Consider the following 19,391-nt stretch of genomic DNA (forward strand, 5'->3'; position numbering starts at 1 on the left):
CACATGCACATTTTTATGAAATTATTAATTTCAATTTTGACAAATAAACTGGTTACCTAGTGATGTACACCATACCACTTCGATCATTTCGATTTATTCTGCTCGTTAATTTCTTAGTGAATATTTATATTGGTTGCATAATTTTAATTTCGATCTCGCAAAAAATGTTATAAGCACGTCGAACGTTAAGGGTTACCGTTCTCAGACAATAATTGGAGTCGTCGCTTCGCTCCTCCTCCAAACAATTGTCTTCGAACGGTAAAAATCCCTTACCGTTCTCCATACTTAATATACTATTTTTAACTCTACACTTCCTGTGAGCCAATCATATTTCTCATACCAGGTGTTGTTAAAGGCTCCGTTTGATTTTCCACTTACGTTAATTGACGATTTACCTAAATCGGGAACGGGGCGCATCAATAATTTGTCTTCATATGTTAAGCTTGAAAATGTACATTTGTTTATTAAAAAATTAACAATGTCACATACATTCCTAATGGTCACTTTTACCTCCCCAGATTCGTTAACACTAGGCCTGCTGGAACTGACAATGTTATTACATTTACATAATACTACCTGTTATAATAAAACTCATACCCACACCGGCAAACGTTGTCATCTGTCGGTTGTGCAAATGAGACCGACCGACGACTGTATCCCCGACATCACATCAAATGCTTGCTGTTTTTTTTTTTACACTTTAGCTGCTAAATGGACAGAGCAATCATATTGCCAGTTTCTTCAGCAACCTGTGAAAGGTCATTTTCGGCTATGCAAAATTTATGAGCTGGTTAAAAACAACAATGGCTCAAGACCGTTTCTCTAATATTTCTCTTTGATATATAGAAAGAAGCGTTTCCGTCGATTCCGAACAAATTGTTAATAAATTTGCAAAAAAAACTAGTAAAATACCCTGGCCTGTAGTAACATCAATCAAATTTACTTCTTGTATTTTTTTATAATAATAAACGTGTAAAAAAATATAGAAAACGAGCTTCTGGGTATTCCTATAGCATGTGGAAAACCAAATTTTGAAACTAGCGTTAAATTTGCTTTTATTCCAAGTGGTTATGTATCAAATTTCATTTAAATACCTTCATAAATAAGAAAGTTAGCAATTCGATTTATAAATGGTCGAGATGCGAAGAGGGCACTGGGAATGCTGATCGATTAGGCTCAACTTTTGGAATTGCGTCTTATATGACTAAAGCCATGCTCATAATGAATTTTATGCAATTCGGTTCATAACTAACGGAGATGTCAAAAGGGACTTCTTTACTTTTTGGCCTACATTGCCAATTCACGAACTTCGATCTACAAATATGATAAAGAATCCACCTGCAAAATTTCATCGTAATCGGTCCATTCGTTTACGAGATATCGTGCTAACGGACGGACAGGCACCGCAAAATAATAATAATAAAATAATTTGATAAATTTACATTTGGTAATGTCTTTAATAAAGTGAATGTGATGCTCAGAATTCAGAAAATGTTCAACTTAGTAGAATGGGAATGCTAAGGAAAAGAGATAAAAATTGGATGGTTTTTTGGAATGGGCTTTATAATGTACACCGGGCTGTAGCCCCCCCAAAAGTTAAAGTCTAGTTGCGCCTATGTTCATGGGCGTTCGTTTTTAGCATATTGCGCTCATCAAACAACAGACCTAAACTACTTAAAAAATCTTCCGCTATGAGTATTAAATTATCAAGTTAACAAGGCCATATAGACTGACAGGCAAATACCTGAAAGTATATCATAAAGAAGCTTTAAATCCTAAAGGCGTCATTTGAGCCAGATTGAATGTTCATAAATAAATCATTAGGGAACTATTCCTTTGAAGATGTGTAGCAACATTTGATTAGGTAGTTAAACTTTTGCTTAGCCGTAATACAATCTTATTTTTCAATCACATTTCAAATTATTCTGTTGACTTTCAAAACTGCATTACTCTTGAATCACACAGCCCAAATAGACTTTTAATAATTATGCTGGAAAAATGGTTTTACAGAACAAAAACAAAACAATTTTCCAATTATGATTTCCCCTTAATAAGTTACATTTCAGTTTACTTTACAGGACAATTTTTAAGAGTGAGTGACAAAAACTTTCCTTTGCCAGGAACATAGAAAGGGGCACCCTTGTAACAAGCTTCCAAAGTCTCATTTGTGGCTAAATCAGGCACAATAGCTTCGAATATTTTCTTTTTAGGATTCATAATCAGGTCTGGATTTCTAGTATATCCTTCACAATGTACCGCTTCGCCGGCGATACAACCAGGTGGCGGAGACAAAACTTCGATTGCTTCTGAGCACGATGCACACATGATCATAGCTTCTGATGTGACACCACGCATCTACAATACAAGTGATTAAAAAAAACATAAGCTCCCAACCATAGTACCTTTGCAGGCTTTAAGTTACATAACAGCATCACGCTTTTATTCTCCAACTGTTCAATTGGTACAAATTTAACGAGACCTGAACATACAGTCCTTGGCTGATCTTCACCGCAGCTAATTTTTAAAACGTACAAGCTGTCTGCATCGGGATGTTTCTTGACATGCTCAATTTTGCCTATCCTCAAGTCCAAACGACCAACATCAATAATTTCTTCGGAATCTTTGGCATTGTCATTCTTTGGTTTTGCAACCTGCTCGGTCTTCTTCTTACTTGCACTTTTCTTTTCATTTTTCTCTGCAACAGCAGCTTGCTGCTTGGGTATCTCTTTACAGGTGTCGCTGATCTTTGCGGATTTGTTGAGGACAATCCCCACTTGCTTCACACCATTTTTAATTTCCAAATTCACCAAATTTTTTTTCGTAGCTTCTACTGCCAATAAAAGTTTTTTATTTTCTTCTCGCAATTGATGGCATCTTAAAGTGTTGTATGCTTCCGTGATTATCTGCAACTAGATAGAATATTCCACAATGATCTAATTATACTCTATACCTTATTAAACTAACCTCATCCTTTAATTGGGTAATGGTTTTTTGGGCTTCATTTGCCTGTCGTTTTACGTTTTCTAATGAAACTTTTGCCGACATGTTTAGCAGATAAAAAAAATTCTTTTGAAGTCCTAAAATCGGTAACATTAACACACAACGGCACAAAAAGTTTAACGATTCGAAGATTTAACAAAATGTCACGCAGGAGGAGTTGAGACACTTGCAGATGTGTTCCACACTGACTCCCTGTACTACGCAAACGCAAGCGCGCTAAAATTTGAATTTGTGTACAGCTGTCAAGTGTAAACCTGCAAACGTTATAATTGAAGATAATTTACCTTACCTGCTTACCTATTATATGTAGTAGGTATATGAAAATGCCATGTTATCAAAATGAATTTTGTTGTTATCTACATTTGGAGTGCATGGTCATAGAATATGCCAAAGGCGATATTAGGACACTGCTTCGGTAAGTACCGTAATAGCATTGAATAATAAATCTGAATTTATTATTCAATGGTAATAGTTAATTAGAAAGAGTTTTTACTTACAGCAATAACGTTACAGACCAACATTGACCTATGGTAAAGAGAGAGTTCGGTGCTGAACGAATCACAGTAAACCAGACTACAAGGATCATGACTGATAGCTAAAGTAGAGGTTTGCTTTCAAGTTGGCGCTATAATGTATTTAACTGGAATTCACAGTAGTGACCGAAGGCTTTAATTCGAGAAGAAGAACATATTCTTTCCGAAAATACAGCGACATTTGGTCAGCAGGAACTGGTATTATAAACAAAACAAACGGTGGCACGTTAAAGCAAATTCAAATTTTAGCGCGCTTGCGTTTGCGCAGTACAGGGAGTCAGTGTGGAACACATCTGCAAGTGAGTTGAGACCCGGCTGGCTGGGCCAGCGAAGACAGAATTTGGAGTTCTGTGTTTTGTCCAATGAATAAAGAATACCAGAAGGAGAATATCAACAATATACGTGCGACCGGGACAGAGACATGGAGAGAGGAGATCGCTGATCGACGAGTGCGCATCCAAGAAAGGGTGCGACCTCATGGGCGCTGCCATTTTTACACCCGTTGTGTCATGTTGTGTTTATAGTGGTGTTATTTTAGATTGTGTTCGTGTTTAGGAGAGCTTTTTTCGAGGTTTAAGTGTTTATTTTGTAACGTCAACGTCACTGGCATTTTCTTTTGTTCATTTGGATTGAGATATTAGTTTCTTCCTACGGAGCTGCTGCCGAATAGAGTGTAGTGTATGAAGATTGCGTTAGATGTCTCTGGGTTACGTCAGTAAACCTTTATAGTCCTGTTCAAATTTCGCGCTTCAATGGGTGTCAAAATGGCAGCCCCCTTGTTTTGTCACTTCGCGCAGTTTCATGCGCTATCTCCTCTCTCCATGTCTCTGGACCGGGATGGCTTTTGCAAATGGCGGACAGTTGTTTCCTGTTCCAGTGGCGTACCTACCTTACAGTCGTAGAATAGTAGATTGTATGACAAGTAGGAAAAGTTGCATATTCCTGGACGATGATAGTGATTGTAAGCCGAGGCGTTAGCCGAGGCTTACAACTATCAGAGTCCAGGAATATACTTTTCCTACGTGTTATACATACTATTTTTTAGTCGATAGCGAATAGTTAAACACCAAAAATACCATTTCAAACTAAATTAATTTTCTCCAATTGTCATTTGGTATAATGTCATTGGTCTATGCTTGTAGAGATAGGTGCGCGGATCGAACCCGGGCGGCGCCTTTTTTTTATTTACAATAATTAAAAGATGCAAACATCAAGTTTGTTTTCCGAGCATGCATTGTTTGAACGTTACCATGGACATGAAGTAAACAAATCGAAAATTTTTTCGTTTGTGTGAATGTGTGAATTTATAATATTAGTTAGTAGTATAAAATGGATATCGACGGTGATTTTGATGAAGATTTATTTTGTGTAACACCACCTGATGAAGTTTTGGAAGCAGTCAATGAAGCTACTCTAAGTCTGTTGCCAACTAAATCGAGGGAAAAGTATGAAAATGCTTATCAACGTTTTATGGAATATAGATCAAGTAAAGAGCAGTCGAAAGTCTTCACCAACGAACAAATCGGAGAATTTATGATCAACGCTCCAAATGATACTTACCTCATGGCTAAAGTAAGATTTTAATTAAAAGGCCTGAAGATTATAACTTAATTTTTTTAGGTTGTGGTAATTTTCGGAATTTATGGCCCCTGTCGGCGAGAGGAGTTATGTAACTTAAAGCTTGCGGACATTGAGGATTTGGGTTCACAACTATTGGTGAAGATTCCATGCAACACAGCCAATAAACCACGGTCGTTTATAGTAAACGGCACTTATTTAGGAGCATACCGTAAATATGCAACCGTTCGACCATCCAATTTTGAGTGCAATAGGTTTTTCTTCAAATACCATAATGGTAAAAGATTTAAGCAAGTAGGGGTTCACCATCTCCAAAACAAGAATTGTTCAATTAATTATGAAGTAGAGTCAACTGGACTATCAAATTTGATTGGAAACTGCAATAATTGTACTATTAATGTACATATTAATAGAAAATAAACTATGCATTTGTGTGTATAACTGTTCTTTTACTTTTTCATGCTCACAAGAGTATAGATATTTTCCCGTACTGTACGGGAATGAAGATTCCCGGACAGTACGGAAATCACCTGCCTTGTGATGACATAAACAAAACAATAATATGCCATTTTTCCGGCTATCGACTAAAAAGAATTTTATTTCATACTATCTAGTAATCGCCGCTTTCCCAGACTGATTTGAGTCTGGTAAATCGTATTTTACCAGACTGAAAATTTTTACCAGACTGGAAATTTTGCCTAGCAACCGCAACTGACATCCATCTAAACGTATGCATTGATATTTGTCCAACCACTGTCAGATCAAACAAATCAAGTGATCGACTTTTGCTTTTATTTTAACGTGTACCTACAACATTCTAATCAAAATGGTATTTTAATAGAAATAGAGCAGTATGAAATAATAGTACATTATATATCAAGGTAGAGAAGTCCACTATTATTGCCTGAGCACCAAGATTACATCTCGAGGCGCTTGCGCCGAGGGGTGTAAGGTGCGAAGGCAATAATAGACTTCTCTACCGTGGTATATATACTATTTTTTTCACTACTAGCACTTGAAATCCTCTAAATTAACATATTATATTGATAAGAGAGTTAACGGTTGGACAGAATTGTTTGTTTCTTAATTTAACATGTCAATCAAGTACGTGGAAGTACAAGTCAAACAGGCCGTATTTTGTTCTGTCATTGAGATTTTTCAAAGAGTAATTTCGTTCGAATTTTTTCAAAATGTGATAATTTTAGGTATGTAATTTCTCTGGAAATTGCGAATGGTGGCAATTATTCGTTTTAGAGAACTTGTCTAAACGTTCATTGAGCGAAATTTCGGGTTGTGTTTTCTAAAAGTGACAGCGTGACAGTTCTCATTATTGACTACTAGTTAATAATAAAAAATTATTAACCACTTTGAACAAATGTCGAGAAAGCCTACTTTACAAGTGGAAAAAAGGTTAATAATCATGTCATCAGACGCTAGTAGTGAAAAAAATGTTTTACATTATTTGTATGTCAAATCAGTTTACGTACGTTACTCGTTTCGAAATTCCTCTCACATCTCACTCGTTAACGTAAACCTTGATTTACCATACTCATATGTAAATAACTATTACACGAAAACAATCTAACCATTCTTTTTATGTCACTGCAACAGCCACAACAAAAATGACTCATAAGTGGCTTTTGCAAATGGCCGACTTCCGTCGCACTCTCTCTCTGGTATACAACTTGATTAATGCTCCTTCCATTCATTGGTTTTGTCTGAGGACACACCGCAATCCAAAAATGTACCGATAATATAAAGGGTGCTCGGTTGCTCCGACCTTACGCGTCTGTAAAGAGTAGGTAGATTGGACAAGTATTTTTCTACGTAATTGACAAGAACCTTTCCTTCATAGAATATGTGAGAGAAATGAAAGCTCGCTACTACTACGTCCAACCTTCACTGCACTTCTCCATTTACTTGGACCATGGACCAATGTATATTTAGTCTATGGTTAAACCAGAGACTTGTTATAACTAGACCGCGCGTAACGTAGATTTTACTACAAACGCCTGTTGTCAAGATAGGATAGGCAACCAACTGTTCATCGCGGGGCAGACGTATGTACGTTCTGCAGCTTGCTTTAGCCATGTTTATTCTAAATTTTAGTAGCAAAAAAAGATAACATATAGCTGTTAACTGTTTTAATCGAATTTATTGGTATTTTATTTGAACTAAATTGGTATATAACTGCCTTACTCTAGTCCTAATTTGATTTATATGTGTATTTTGGTGGTGAACACGTATGGGAAAATATACTCTTAAAACTAAAGATGTAAGTAGTAAGATATGATTATTTAGCGGATTTTGATTCAATATATGCCTATCCAAAAACCCAAATGGGCTGTAACTGTTATTTATTTTTCTTAGACTGCTGATAACCATTTTGTTTACAACGCGGTGTGGTGTGGATTGAATGAAAAACCTGAACACATTTTCAGCAATTTGGCAAATTTTTAATGCATCGCTTGATACGTGCAACAATCCTCCACGATTTTTTCTAGTTAAAAGCTTTGAATGACTCTCGAATGCACATATGGAACATTTAACAGACTTAGCTATTTTTCTTGTAACAAAACCTGAAATATACTTAGTACCAGTAAGTACTTAGTTACGTCTATACCTAATAGGCAAATAGGTACTGCCGTTATCTTGCTGGTAAAGGATGTCGAATAATAGTTCTACGTTATTTTAAGTGAATGGGAAAGTCGAAAACGCTCGGTATTGCATTATTGTTTAACACCTTCGTCGGTACCTTTCTAAAATCGGCTTCATTCCCCGCAAATGCACTATGGTGGGAGTAAATTTTTCTCTTCGAATCTAATCCATTGGCCCTTTAAACTTTTATCCGTTGAAAATCTGCATATTATTTAAAATTTTATCGACAGAGTACATGTTGATACGCACGAGTTAACCTAAGTTCATTGGTTTATTCGCAAAAGAAATTTATCTGTTCACTAATTCGAGCTAATCACGAGAATGATTAATGAACGGAACATCTAAAATAACAGCTTATTTCATTATATTGCATATCATCTCAGCGATTTTTGCCCCGCGGTGCATTGTGTGTTGCATACTGTGTCGACAACACCTTAGATACGTTAAGCGCAGTCTAGTTATAGCAAGTCTCTGGGTTAAACTATTTCATGTTGAAAGGGACAGTGTTAAAATATTGGATTACTACCCTAACAGCAGGTCCGAAAAACTCTTAAGTTTGGACAAAGAGTAGGTATATAATTAGGTACTCTTAAGTTTGGGAAAGTCTTCCATACCCCAAGCAAAAGGCTGAGAATAGCCGTTTGGACTTGGGAAACATCAGTATAATTGCCATGAATCTTTATACGGTGCTGTCTCCATATATAAACTACACGAAGTGTCCCTACCGTGGAAAAACAAACCACCAGCAACGTCTACCGCCACCACCGGAACGATTCCATCGGCGCACCGCTCCCCACGAAATGCACCCAGGCGCCATCCGCAGCTTCCGTCGTCGGTGATGGGATAGACCACCTGGAAACCACCACCAAGAAACACCGAAACGCCACGAGCGACTTATATCCAACTTTCACTGAGGACGTTCTAGACGACATGCTCTCGTCAAGCATTTTATTGAAAGGTGCACTCCTGTCGCCGAGCTATGGATCATCGCAGACCACAACCCACCGTCTCCCAACGGAAGTCTTACGTCTTGTTGCTCATCTCCTATGAGCTAATGATACATCCCCATATGCACTTGCAAATTCTACACCGCATGGCTTTGCTGAAATCAAAGCAATGCTGACCGGCCGCATCTAAAGTCCAGCAGGCCTAGGCAGGAACATACTTACCTGACGCAACGGCTCTGACGCCACTCAACGCAACGCAGATCTATAGATGCTGAATTATTCTTAGACTAGGAAAGAGAGAGGACAGGTAATACTTTCAATAAAACTGTGACAATTTGTCACCAAGGCACACCTGCCAGTGTCGTAACAAATAAAAATTATTCCTTTTCCTCTTCTCAAAGTACGGGGTGGAGGGGGGAGAGTGGAACTAGTTTTTTCCTTCATGGTAGGTATTCTAATGAAAGGTCTCAACAAAAGGAACTCAACTAATTTCTACCAACCATAGCCCTCCTCCTCGACCTCCATATCGTGATCGGGTATATTCCCTTATAACGGGCGATCAAAAATGAGATGCTGTCGAGTCGCCCTTGGGAAGTTCAAGTTAAGTACGATTTTCCATGTAAACAAAAATTCCAAAGGTGACTCGACAACAGCTCATTTTTGATCGCATAGTACATCTAGAACGGATTGTCGGAAGAGGGTACTCACAAAGGGCGATTGAGACGTCTGCAAGAAATATATTCATTGGTGATGTCAAAACAAAAGCTATTTCGGTTTAAAAAAATGTGCTTTATCTGTACAAGACCTGTGCACAATTTACACTTGTTTTTATTCTTAGGGTATTATAGTTCTGATCGAAGGTCAGAAATAAAGTTATGTGGGACCCGGGGAGGAGGAGGGTACTACAGAATATAAATTCTAATTCAAGAAAATCCGTCCGGACGGTTGCAATAATTTAATAATACCTTTAGTAAAAACAGTAATAAATAATTAAGTATACAAACTTCTAGTACGCCGCTATACATGCACCTATTTACAATGTACAAAAGTTTAATTTAATCCTAAGCGGTACTTGTAGACAATTTATTGTTGAGAACATCGTGACTACCATAAAAAGATGTAAAGGTGGTATTTGTGCTTATGGTAATCGGTAACGTATCCATACTGTTGATTGTCCCAAACGTGGAAAGCATATGACCATTGTGATCTGGACTCAGGGACATATGATGTTCTCTGATTTGACACTCTGGCCTAAAATGTATAGGGAAATAATTTTGAAATTGCAGGCTATAGAAAAAAGAAAACAGTTCTGCTACAGCTTGAGGTACTTGAGGTCTTACTATCTACGGTTCTTATACCTGCTGGAAATATTTCGAGTTCTTTGAGAATCGGAAGGCAAGTACTGAGCAGCAAACGGTGTCGGCTTGATTACGTAAATATAAACACCAATCATTGTTAGTAAATAGGATAAGAAATAAAGCGCGTGGCACTACAGAACAATACATCATGATTATTTTTGTAAACCTTAACACACAATTTGTACTTACCTTGTAGTTTAAAAGTACGGTACCAGTCACCAGTGTATAGAAGTTTCCAGAAAGTAGTGATAAATGTAAGGCAGTGGTTCCCATATTTTGTAAGAATATGCATGATAAAATGCAAAATACGAATTGTGAAATAGAAAATGTTGTCAAAATATTTATATATTGTTTCCACGAATCGGTTAGTAATTCTTGTTTTTCCAAAATTACCCTTAAAAAATAAACATGAAATGATAAACTTAACATTAATGGTGGGTTTACACAACCATTATCATTCACTATCAATAAATCATTAAGAAATAGCCAATATATAGGTATATGGTTTCGTTGGTTAGCGATGCACAATAAACCTTTGATTCTATTGGCTATTTCTTAATGATCTATTAATAGTCAACTAATGATAATGATTGTATAAACCCACCATAAGTTTCCTATAGAAAGTCTATAGTACAGATGCTCAAATTATCATTTGAAACAAACCGCAAAAATCACAATTAATTTAATAAACCGAATGCGTTTCGACGAAAACGCTGTCATCATCATACAGTAGCAAGAGTGAGGCATTCATATACAGGGTGTTCATTTCAAAACTTCCCAACACGGATTTATCACTGATTAAAGGAAAAAACGCCGAAACCAGCCAAAAACTACTTCATCTCTTTTCACCCTCTACCCCCCCAGGGATTATTCCCTTAGAAATATTAAACGACAATTGGTATCGAGTAATAGGTAGCTTGTTTGAAAGGTCTTTTGAAGTCCTTTATTTCGAAGTGTGATTTTTTGAAATCGGTCAATTCGTTTTCGAGAAAATTAGAAAACTTTTTATTTAATTGATTTAATCGATCTATCTTAATTTGTTCAGATAGAAAGCAAAAACAAATGAAAATATCACTTATTTGTTGCTATGGGAAAGAAAGAATTTAATTTGCTGTCAGTTACCTTTGTGACAACTTTGAGTTAGGGAAAATGGCACCATAAATTACAAGAATTTCTACTCTTTCGGCTAGTGTCTATCCATTTTGGATCTAAATCAATAAATTAATTTTCACTATCCCAAGATTGCCACAGAGGTAGCTGACTGCAAATTAAATTATTCTTTCTTTCCCATAGCCACAAATAAGTGATATTTTCGTTTGTTTTTGATTTCTATATGAACAAATTAAGATAGATCGGTTAAACACGTTTTTTTGTGACAAAACTGACAAACACAGGCGATCTGACCATAACAATTATTGAACGCCCGTTATACTATGCGATCGAAAATGAGTTGCGGTCGAGTCACCTTTCAAATTTTTGTTTACATGGGAAATCATACTTAACTTGAACTTCCATAATGGCGACTCGACCGCCACTCATTTTTGATCGCCCATTATTTATGTACTTACATTTGTAATCCGCTGACAATGCTCCCAAATAGTCCCAACAATCCTAAAAATTCCACAACGTCAGTTTTCTTTACTGCTAATTCTTGTAAAACTGTAACAATTGCAAATAAAACTGCTCCTCCTAAACACAACATATCTCCCACTAATTGATTTTTACCTAAAAAACATAATTATATAGCACATAGGTTGTACGTATGTATAGGTACCTAGTACAATAACAGGTGATTTAGCAACGTGCCGACAGGGGAACTTCTGATGGCCTACCTCTTCCGTGTTTTTACTGATTAGTGCCTACTTTAATTCTAACGGTCAAAACTTTTAAATTTTGTTTTTAAATGTCCCAACAAAAAACTTCGAAACTCATTTTCGTTTCAAAGATAAGAAGAATCCCACCCTAAAATTTCAAAAGGATTGGTTCACAAATAAAGTATGTGCAGGGTCTGGACATGCACAGTAGGTATTTGTTTTACGTTTTTTTAGTCTGCGTATGTACCATGTGCCCTATTTTGGTTGAGACCGTACTGTATATATGTCAGCTGTTTTTAAACATAGACTTGTGCTTTTCGCAAACTTGTGCCACTTTTTTGTGAAACTTGTTATGGATATGCAACCAATAGTACGTACGTGGTTAGACTTGCCATGTGCGCGTCGGTCACCTATAAGTTCCCATAGAACCTAAGGTTAGGTTTTCTATGCAAGTTACACACAACCAGAAATACCCCTAACTTTAATTAACACCTCTTTCACAGTCTCATAATTTTTTTAGGTACTTTATCGAGAAAATAAAATTTTTGATTGATTTTCGCCAAATGGCACATTTTTTAAAAATTTGAAATGGCACCCCCCTAAACAAATTATACCTTTTGGGTAGCCAAAACTACAAATTTTCCACTGACATAAACAAACTTACACATTCCATAAAAAAATTTCAGAGAAAAACCCTAGGAAAAACCAAGTCGAAAAAAAACGTTGTTTTCTGAACCTAAGTGTGCCATGATGAAACAAAAGATGTTCAATTCTCAAAATTAACATTGTCGGCAGTGTATGATTGTTCTTCTGAAACTACTTTAGAAACAACTATTTTCGATTCTAAAAAGTGTGAAGGAAACGTGATTTGCCTTTCTAATGAGGAAAGTAAAAAATAATTTCTGCGTTAATCTTAATAATGACATTTTAAATTGAAACATACTCGTATCTAGATTGCTATGTGTCAAACTTCATTATTGCATACAATAATTTTTCAATTTTGATTGTATAAGTTTAAAAAAAAAACTGTGTAAAACTTGAGAAGTCGATTTTGCAAATGTAATTTAAACGGGGCGCAGATCTAACTAGTAGGTACCACAAACTGACACCTACTTTGCTGTTATTAAACTCATAACTTACAATTCCATTTAAAAACGTACTGTACCTAACTTTGCTTAGTGGGTTTTCTTATTTATTACATCCTGTATAAGATTGGGTTAGTGGGCTATGAACAACTGCTTTATGGTGAATGAATTGTATAACAGCACACCAGAAATTCCCCTATTTAGATTCAATGGGAGAGAGAGTACGAATAAAGTACCGGTAAATGATGTATCAGTTGTATTAGCCCAAACAAGGCAGCCAATTCCCATAAGGCAAACAGATATAGCCAATATGTGCACCATGCGATAACGAACACCAAGCACTAAGCAGCTTAGTGCCAATGCTACAGGTATTGCTACGCACCCGAGTAACTGAAAGGTATATATTTTATTTATAGATGCAGTAATAAATCTTTTTCTCCAACCTGTATACTTGATAAGGTGGTGAACTGGTGAGCCGTATTCATAAGGGTATTTGCCTGCACATCTATTAAGCAAAGCAGTATGTATCGCCATCCTCGTGCTTTTAATATTGATATCAAGCCTCGATCACCTTTACGAAATGCAAGCCAGCTAGTATAAATGACAAACAGAAGCATGTAATGAGGGAAACTTTGGCCAGTAGGTAAGACCAACATGGCACTTGAATTAATGAGATGAGATAGTGTATTTATTGCACACAGTAGCAAAGCTAAGACTTGACCTAAAATTACATTCTGCCATACTTTCCTGAAAGTGTAGGGTAAAGTAAATTAAAAATTATAAATGGGAACTGACTTACCATTTTCCTAATTCTGAAAGTTTATTGCCTATTTTATCGCACAAACCCAAATCATTACCCATCACAAAAATTGTATCGTATAAATAGAAGGGCGGGGCAGCATCAAACCACCCCTAAATATTTAAAATTTCCCGGACAAGTTGTATGGGTTTAAACATTGCCTACATTACCGACAAGCAGATAAACACATGATATCTCCCTCCCTTCACACTCCGCCAATGTCGTAATTGTCAATTTTTTCAGTGTCGAGTGTTGATTTCGTTTTTAAAGAATTGTTATAATAGGAATAATTTCTCTTACGGAATGAGGGTTTAAAATGGTAGAGCCTATATTCGATTACCAATTCCGTCTAATTTTAATAGGCGACAGTACTGTAGGAAAAAGTTCTCTGCTCAAATACTTTACGGATGGCAAATTTGCAGAGGTAATGTCAACAAAACAAAGGCAGCCCACTAATTTCCCCCCTCTGTTTTAGCTGTCTGATCCCACTGTCGGTGTTGACTTCTTTGCTAGGTTAATTGAGGTAAAGGATGGAACTCGTGTTAAATTACAATTGTGGGATACTGCCGGGCAAGAACGATTTCGATCGATAACTAAATCCTACTACAGAAATTCGGTGGGCGCTTTGTTGGTGTACGACATATGTAATCGAGCGAGCTTCGAACACATCCCCTTGTGGATGGCGGAGGCTAAGAGACACATTGAACCGCATCGTCCCATCTTTGCTCTCGTAGGTTGTAAATTAGATCTCGTAAGCAATGGGGGTCATCGGGAAGTCTCAAAAGAGGAAGCCAAAGCATTTGCCGATCAAAACGGATTACATCACATAGAAACTTCAGCAAGAAAAGGCACCAATGTCGAAGAGGCCTTTAGATCTGTTACACAAGAGGTTTATAATCGAATACAATCTGGAGAATACAAAGTTGAAGACGGTTGGGACGGCATCAAAACTGGTTTTACTAGACCTAACGGTATGGATTTTAATTTAATAGAAGCGGAACCTGCCAAGTCCTCGTGTTGCTAATCATATAAGGTTATGTTGTCTTGTATCTGATCATGTGGTCAAAGTTATTGTATTTGGTACAAACCTTGCTATAGTAATTATTGTGTATGTATCACTCGTAAAATATTAGGTTGTATGAATATTGATATTTTTTGTTAATTATAAAGTAATATATGTATGACACTAACTTATTCTGTGAAGTCTGCAAAATCAGTTGTTATTTTAGAGAAAAATTGCCAAGCACAATAAACCATTTTCCATCTGAAATCAAAATTTTACAAAAAGAGTACAAGTATATAGACATTGTGGTTTAATGCACGATAGCTATGTTTTTTTAATTACAATTAGTATTACGCGTCTGTACTGTGATAAATAACTTAACGAATAAATTTTGTCAATTATCCCAATTTTGTCGTTAAAGCATGCAATTTTGATATGATATCATTTACTGATGTTTTTCTTAAAAATGTACTATGTTCGCATCAAATTAAAATATACTTGAAGACACTTAGCAGCTCAATTTGAAGGCTTTTGCGTAATCGCATCTACTCGAGCACTATATGTTTGTACTCAAAACTAATTCATTGTTTCCATAATCGCTCACAATACACACATTTCTGTTTCACATAGCGTTGTTGATACCTATGCATTTGAATGTAATAATCATCTTTCAATTTATTGTAGTGGCTTTACTTTCATCAAATTCAGTATAAAAATGTTATGAAATTCAAATTTGTCTATGGCTAAAGTTATGAAGATGAAGAGGAATTATTGAATAAGCGAGATTTAATTGGGTATGAGTACCGAGGAAACCTCTTCATTATACACCTTTGTGAATAGCCATATATTATTAGTCATTACCTGTAATAGTGAGACTATTTATTTGTATGAAACAGGAGACTGTTATGTAAACATATTAAATATATTATTTGTTTGTTATGTATCTTGTTTCTCTTTTACACAGGAATGTCATGCATGATGGGTGGTAATGTGTAATCAAGCTATTTACCTATTGAAACCAGAAATAAGATTTACATGGGTCATAAGGAAATGTAGTGGGTTTAAGAACTGAAATTTCATTATAGTCAATAACAGTAAATAGTGTCATCAATTTAAATGCACAAAAGGTTAACGTTCTATGTTACGGTATAAAGAGGAAATGTATTATCATGACCATATAGATAAACAGCTTGACTTCCCGTACAGTTATCCTCTGTGACAGGGGAATTATTTTGTTATTTATTGTACAAGACGATATATAAGGGGATATTTTAACCATTGAGCGAAAGATGAGTGATTTTAACTTTCACGGGATGGTTAGTTTACTTTTATCGTCGTGTATAATAAACATCAAAACTTTATTTTATAGCAAAAGACCTATAAATCTAAAGCTTCTGACAATAGGGAGGTTCGACATTTTTGGTATGTTTTATTTTAACAGAAATCGTGAGATTTTGTTAAAATAAGGTCAGAAAAGAATTGGGTGCAAAATATATTGATATTTACGTCCGCTGTAAGCACTTTAAAATCAAGAGTCGGCGCGAAGCAAGTAAAGGTACCTGTGCGCGAGACTACCCCGCGTGACGTCAGTAGCCAGAAACATTCCTATACTATACGATCAAAAATGAGTTGCTGTCGAGTCACCTTTGAAATTTTTGTTTACATGGGAAACTGTATTTAACTTGAACTTCCAAAGGCGACTCGAAAGCAACTCCTTGTTTCGCGCCGACCCTTTGATTTTAATGTGCTTACAGCGGACGTAAATATCAATATTTTGCACCCAATTCTTTTCTAATCGTTTTTTAATAACAAAATCTCTCGATTTCAGTTAGGTACAATAAAAAAAATGTTGACCCTGGCTATTCTGAATTTAATTTAGCGACGTCAAAAAGCAAGCTTAGGTTCTGCCGTCGCGATCGTTGCTATAGAAACAGAATTGTCATATATATGTTCAGGACGTCATTTCATATCGTGCATTTGAAAAAGATTGACAGATGTCATCAGAATGCACACTCATCTGTGACGTTATTACCCTTACGGTTAAAGTAATCACTTTATCTATCCTTACCATTGAAATAAAAGACTAAGGAAGGAGGGTTACATACACGAACTTATAAATTGAGATGGACTGCTAATGCTGAATTAACCATGTATATAAGAGAATTAACAAATAACGCCGGGGAACGGTGGGGGACCGCCATGATGTGCACTCACTTGGCGCGAAATTCAAATCAACTAATAAGCAAGCATTAACCTCACGTTTTCTAAATAAATTACTGTGACACATGTCATTTTCCAAGGCTGCAATAGTCTCAAAACTTGAGCACTAGGAAAATTCCCCTAGAAAATAACTAAAATGTGTACATCATGGCGGCGCCCATCCATACTAGGGCCATTTCTACCTCTATGCAACAGAGACTTGTGTTATAGCAAGTCTCTGCTATGCAACTGTTTGATCAGCAGTCCATCTTAATTTATAAGTTCGTGGTTACACTATACAATGGGCCGTATGAATAAAAGTAAGCAAATGCTTAATACTTGCAAAATTCAAAGTAAATATACTCGTAAGTGTATGAAGGGGCAGTTACGAGTATTGACTTTGAATTTTGCAAGTATAAGCATTTGCTTACTTTTATTCATACGGGCCAATGATATAACCAATGAATAAAGGATATAACTTACGCTTGTTGGGATCATGGTCGATTTTTGACAATTAATTGGCATTGACGGTAAAGTGAAACATAATGTCCTAGGCTAGGACTAGACGTTAGGGCGCATACACAGATAAAATAATTAAAATAACATTGGTTTAATTTAGTTAAGTATACCTTTTTTATTGTGCTACCTGCGACTTAATCTCTGCTTTGTAAGGTGACGCTTGTGTTCTAATGTTTTTCGGCTCAATGCCATAGCGCCGAGAATTACGAAACGAGCCTTGGGGAGTTTCGTAACGAATATGTCTTCATAGCCATTAAATGCGAGTTTCATACACTATTTTCTCTACGCCTATGAGGCGATGGGTTTTATTGTGTGCAGGTAACGAAGTCAGCGACCTCAAAGCATGCGCAGTCATGGTAACACGTTCCAGCGGAGTGTCACTGTCAAATTTATTCAAGATGATCGCAGATTGGAATCATATATTAATATAAGAGAAATATATGATTGGAATCCTATGATTAATCAAAGTATACTCTTTGGATTAATTCACCAAGAAAACGAATCACCCAGCCCAGCAGCTGTCAAAACTAATAAATATTAGATCTGTCATTGTTATGGAAACTTTGATTTTCATAAATTATGCGTCGTGAACCCGTGATGCTGCATTTCTATTGGTCGTAAACTTGTGCATTTTTTTAAACCGAAATAGCTTTTGTTTTGACATCATCAGTGGATATATTTCTTGCAGACGTCTCAATCGCCCTTTGTACCCTCTTCCGACAATCCGATCTTAGAGTACCATGAAGTATAAAACTAGTTCCACTCCCCCTCCATCCCGTACTTTGATAAGAGGACAGATAGAAGGGCAGTAGTTGATCGGAAACGGTTCCTTTCTTTGAGACATGTCAGAAAAAGCAAAATTTGACGATTTGGTTTTTATTTTTTCCCTGTTGTTTGAGCAGCTAAATAAAAATAAAAATCACTTTCTCATTGCTAACTTTTGAGCTCTACAAAACACAGTTTTTATATTTTTAATATAATGTTTCATTTCCGAGAAATCAACTTTATTTGTTTATGTGGGCTGTAAAAAAGTACACTGTATTGAGTAGCATTTTTTATTACCAATATAACAATGTACAGCACACAAAAAAATCAAAAGTTGGCAATTCTGTTAGTTCACCAGGATGAGCCTTAATTGTGCACCATCATATTGAAACCAATAGTTTCAAACTGTTGTTTTGTGTGTGTGTGTCATATATCATTGTATTTGTAGTACAAAATGCTACTAAATACAGTCTGTATTTTTTTTACCGGACTTAATAAAGTAAGTTGACGATGATTTCTTCGACACAAAACGTTATATTAAAAATCTTTCAACGCTGTCTTGTAAAATTCAAAAAGTGGCAATGAGAAAGTTTTTTCTTATTTTTCTGCAACTGCGCAAATACCAGGAAAAAATAAAAACGAAAACGGCAAATTTCCGTTTTTCTATTTTCTGAATCGGAATTTTTCAGTTTTTTTTAAAACATGATAATAACTTTAGTTGCGCAACTTTTCTTTAATTTGACCATGGTTGTATCTTCTATGATTTCCGAAATCCTGACATTCTTATCTTGGGTACAATGTATATGGTTCCAAGTAACAATAATAATAATAATGCCCAATGTTGCAATTACAGTTGGTTCTCTATGGTCAATGTGTCAAAAGTTGTGTTGAACATTTTATTTGAAATAAGAACTAGTTTATAGCACTACAAGCTCCTATAAATACATAAATATTAAATTTCACTAAAAGCAAAAAGTATCACGTAGGTGTTCACATACACAAAATACACTGTAAAGTTTGATTACTGCTGCAATTACTAAAGTGAATGTCTTAAGAGTTAATATTGCTATTTCTGATGAAAACATTAATGTTACGTGTTATATTGCACTTTGTGACTGTAGATATGTCAAATG

The 19,391-nt window shown here is 35.9% G+C and overlaps 4 protein-coding genes and 1 long non-coding RNA gene across 8 annotated transcripts; 3 read left to right on the forward strand and 2 right to left on the reverse strand.

The window, feature by feature from the left end:
* Positions 1-1,952: 1,952 nt before the first annotated feature.
* On the reverse strand, positions 1,953-3,183 carry LOC116163022 (aminoacyl tRNA synthase complex-interacting multifunctional protein 1-like). Its single transcript, XM_031476843.1, has 3 exons — positions 2,965-3,183; positions 2,403-2,909; positions 1,953-2,355 (listed from the first exon to the last, which is right to left on the reverse strand). The coding sequence occupies exons 1-3, from the start codon at positions 3,091-3,093 to the stop codon at positions 2,068-2,070; spliced, it is 924 nt and encodes a 307-aa protein (XP_031332703.1). The 5' UTR covers positions 3,094-3,183; the 3' UTR covers positions 1,953-2,067.
* Positions 3,184-3,300: 117 nt separating this feature from the next.
* Positions 3,301-4,012, forward strand: LOC116163025. The gene is made up of 3 exons (XR_004143662.1): positions 3,301-3,415; positions 3,500-3,731; positions 3,783-4,012. It is a non-coding gene; the product is annotated as an uncharacterized LOC116163025 (long non-coding RNA).
* Positions 4,013-4,309: 297 nt separating this feature from the next.
* Positions 4,310-5,541, forward strand: LOC116163024. 3 transcript variants are annotated; one of them, XM_031476846.1, is made up of 3 exons: positions 4,310-4,455; positions 4,676-5,105; positions 5,154-5,541. In XM_031476846.1, exons 2-3 carry the CDS (start codon positions 4,863-4,865, stop codon positions 5,529-5,531), a joined length of 621 nt encoding a protein of 206 aa, XP_031332706.1. In that variant the 5' UTR covers positions 4,310-4,455; positions 4,676-4,862; the 3' UTR covers positions 5,532-5,541. The 3 variants fall into 3 exon arrangements, with proteins under 3 accessions (XP_031332706.1, XP_031332705.1, XP_031332707.1); XM_031476847.1 differs by having other exon boundaries at positions 4,377-4,446; XM_031476845.1 differs by having other exon boundaries at positions 4,310-5,105.
* A 4,115-nt stretch (positions 5,542-9,656) lies between these two features.
* Positions 9,657-13,910, reverse strand: LOC116163021 (solute carrier family 35 member F1-like). 2 transcript variants are annotated; one of them, XM_031476841.1, is made up of 7 exons: positions 13,773-13,910; positions 13,417-13,720; positions 13,210-13,363; positions 11,643-11,799; positions 10,264-10,468; positions 10,075-10,205; positions 9,657-9,967 (listed from the first exon to the last, which is right to left on the reverse strand). In XM_031476841.1, the coding sequence occupies exons 1-7, from the start codon at positions 13,832-13,834 to the stop codon at positions 9,778-9,780; spliced, it is 1,203 nt and encodes a 400-aa protein (XP_031332701.1). In that variant the 5' UTR covers positions 13,835-13,910; the 3' UTR covers positions 9,657-9,777. The 2 variants fall into 2 exon arrangements, with proteins under 2 accessions (XP_031332701.1, XP_031332702.1); XM_031476842.1 differs by lacking the exon at positions 10,075-10,205 and having other exon boundaries at positions 9,686-9,967.
* Positions 13,911-13,962: 52 nt separating this feature from the next.
* Positions 13,963-15,400, forward strand: LOC116163023 (ras-related protein Rab-39B). The gene is made up of 2 exons (XM_031476844.1): positions 13,963-14,196; positions 14,248-15,400. Exons 1-2 carry the CDS (start codon positions 14,089-14,091, stop codon positions 14,794-14,796), a joined length of 657 nt encoding a protein of 218 aa, XP_031332704.1. The 5' UTR covers positions 13,963-14,088; the 3' UTR covers positions 14,797-15,400.
* The last annotated feature ends 3,991 nt before the right edge of the window (positions 15,401-19,391 follow it).

This window comes from Photinus pyralis, unplaced genomic scaffold (assembly GCF_008802855.1).
Source record: "Photinus pyralis isolate 1611_PpyrPB1 unplaced genomic scaffold, Ppyr1.3 Ppyr1.4_LG2, whole genome shotgun sequence".
Classification (NCBI taxonomy): Eukaryota; Metazoa; Arthropoda; class Insecta; order Coleoptera; family Lampyridae; genus Photinus; species Photinus pyralis.

What these genes read in the sequence shown, in the direction of transcription:
- LOC116163022 (XM_031476843.1), bottom strand. Translation starts at nt 3,093, where the DNA reads ATGTTACCGATTTTAGGACTTCAAAAGAATTTTTTTTATCTGCTAAAC. An exon ending in TTACCCAATTAAAGGATGAG is followed by an intron (nt 2,910 to 2,964) that starts GTTAGTTTAATA and finishes TATTCTATCTAG; the next exon opens with TTGCAGATAATCACGGAAGC. An exon ending in GTAACTTAAAGCCTGCAAAG is followed by an intron (nt 2,356 to 2,402) that starts GTACTATGGTTG and finishes CTTGTATTGTAG; the next exon opens with ATGCGTGGTGTCACATCAGA.
- LOC116163024 (XM_031476845.1), top strand. Translation starts at nt 4,863, where the DNA reads ATGGATATCGACGGTGATTTTGATGAAGATTTATTTTGTGTAACACCA. An exon ending in ATACTTACCTCATGGCTAAA is followed by an intron (nt 5,106 to 5,153) that starts GTAAGATTTTAA and finishes TAATTTTTTTAG; the next exon opens with GTTGTGGTAATTTTCGGAAT.
- LOC116163021 (XM_031476841.1), bottom strand. Translation starts at nt 13,834, where the DNA reads ATGGGTAATGATTTGGGTTTGTGCGATAAAATAGGCAATAAACTTTCA. An exon ending in AACTGATACATCATTTACCG is followed by an intron (nt 11,800 to 13,209) that starts GTACTTTATTCG and finishes TATGTTTTTTAG; the next exon opens with GTAAAAATCAATTAGTGGGA. An exon ending in CCGTACTTTTAAACTACAAG is followed by an intron (nt 10,206 to 10,263) that starts GTAAGTACAAAT and finishes ATTGTTCTGTAG; the next exon opens with TGCCACGCGCTTTATTTCTT.
- LOC116163023 (XM_031476844.1), top strand. Translation starts at nt 14,089, where the DNA reads ATGGTAGAGCCTATATTCGATTACCAATTCCGTCTAATTTTAATAGGC. An exon ending in CGGATGGCAAATTTGCAGAG is followed by an intron (nt 14,197 to 14,247) that starts GTAATGTCAACA and finishes CCTCTGTTTTAG; the next exon opens with CTGTCTGATCCCACTGTCGG.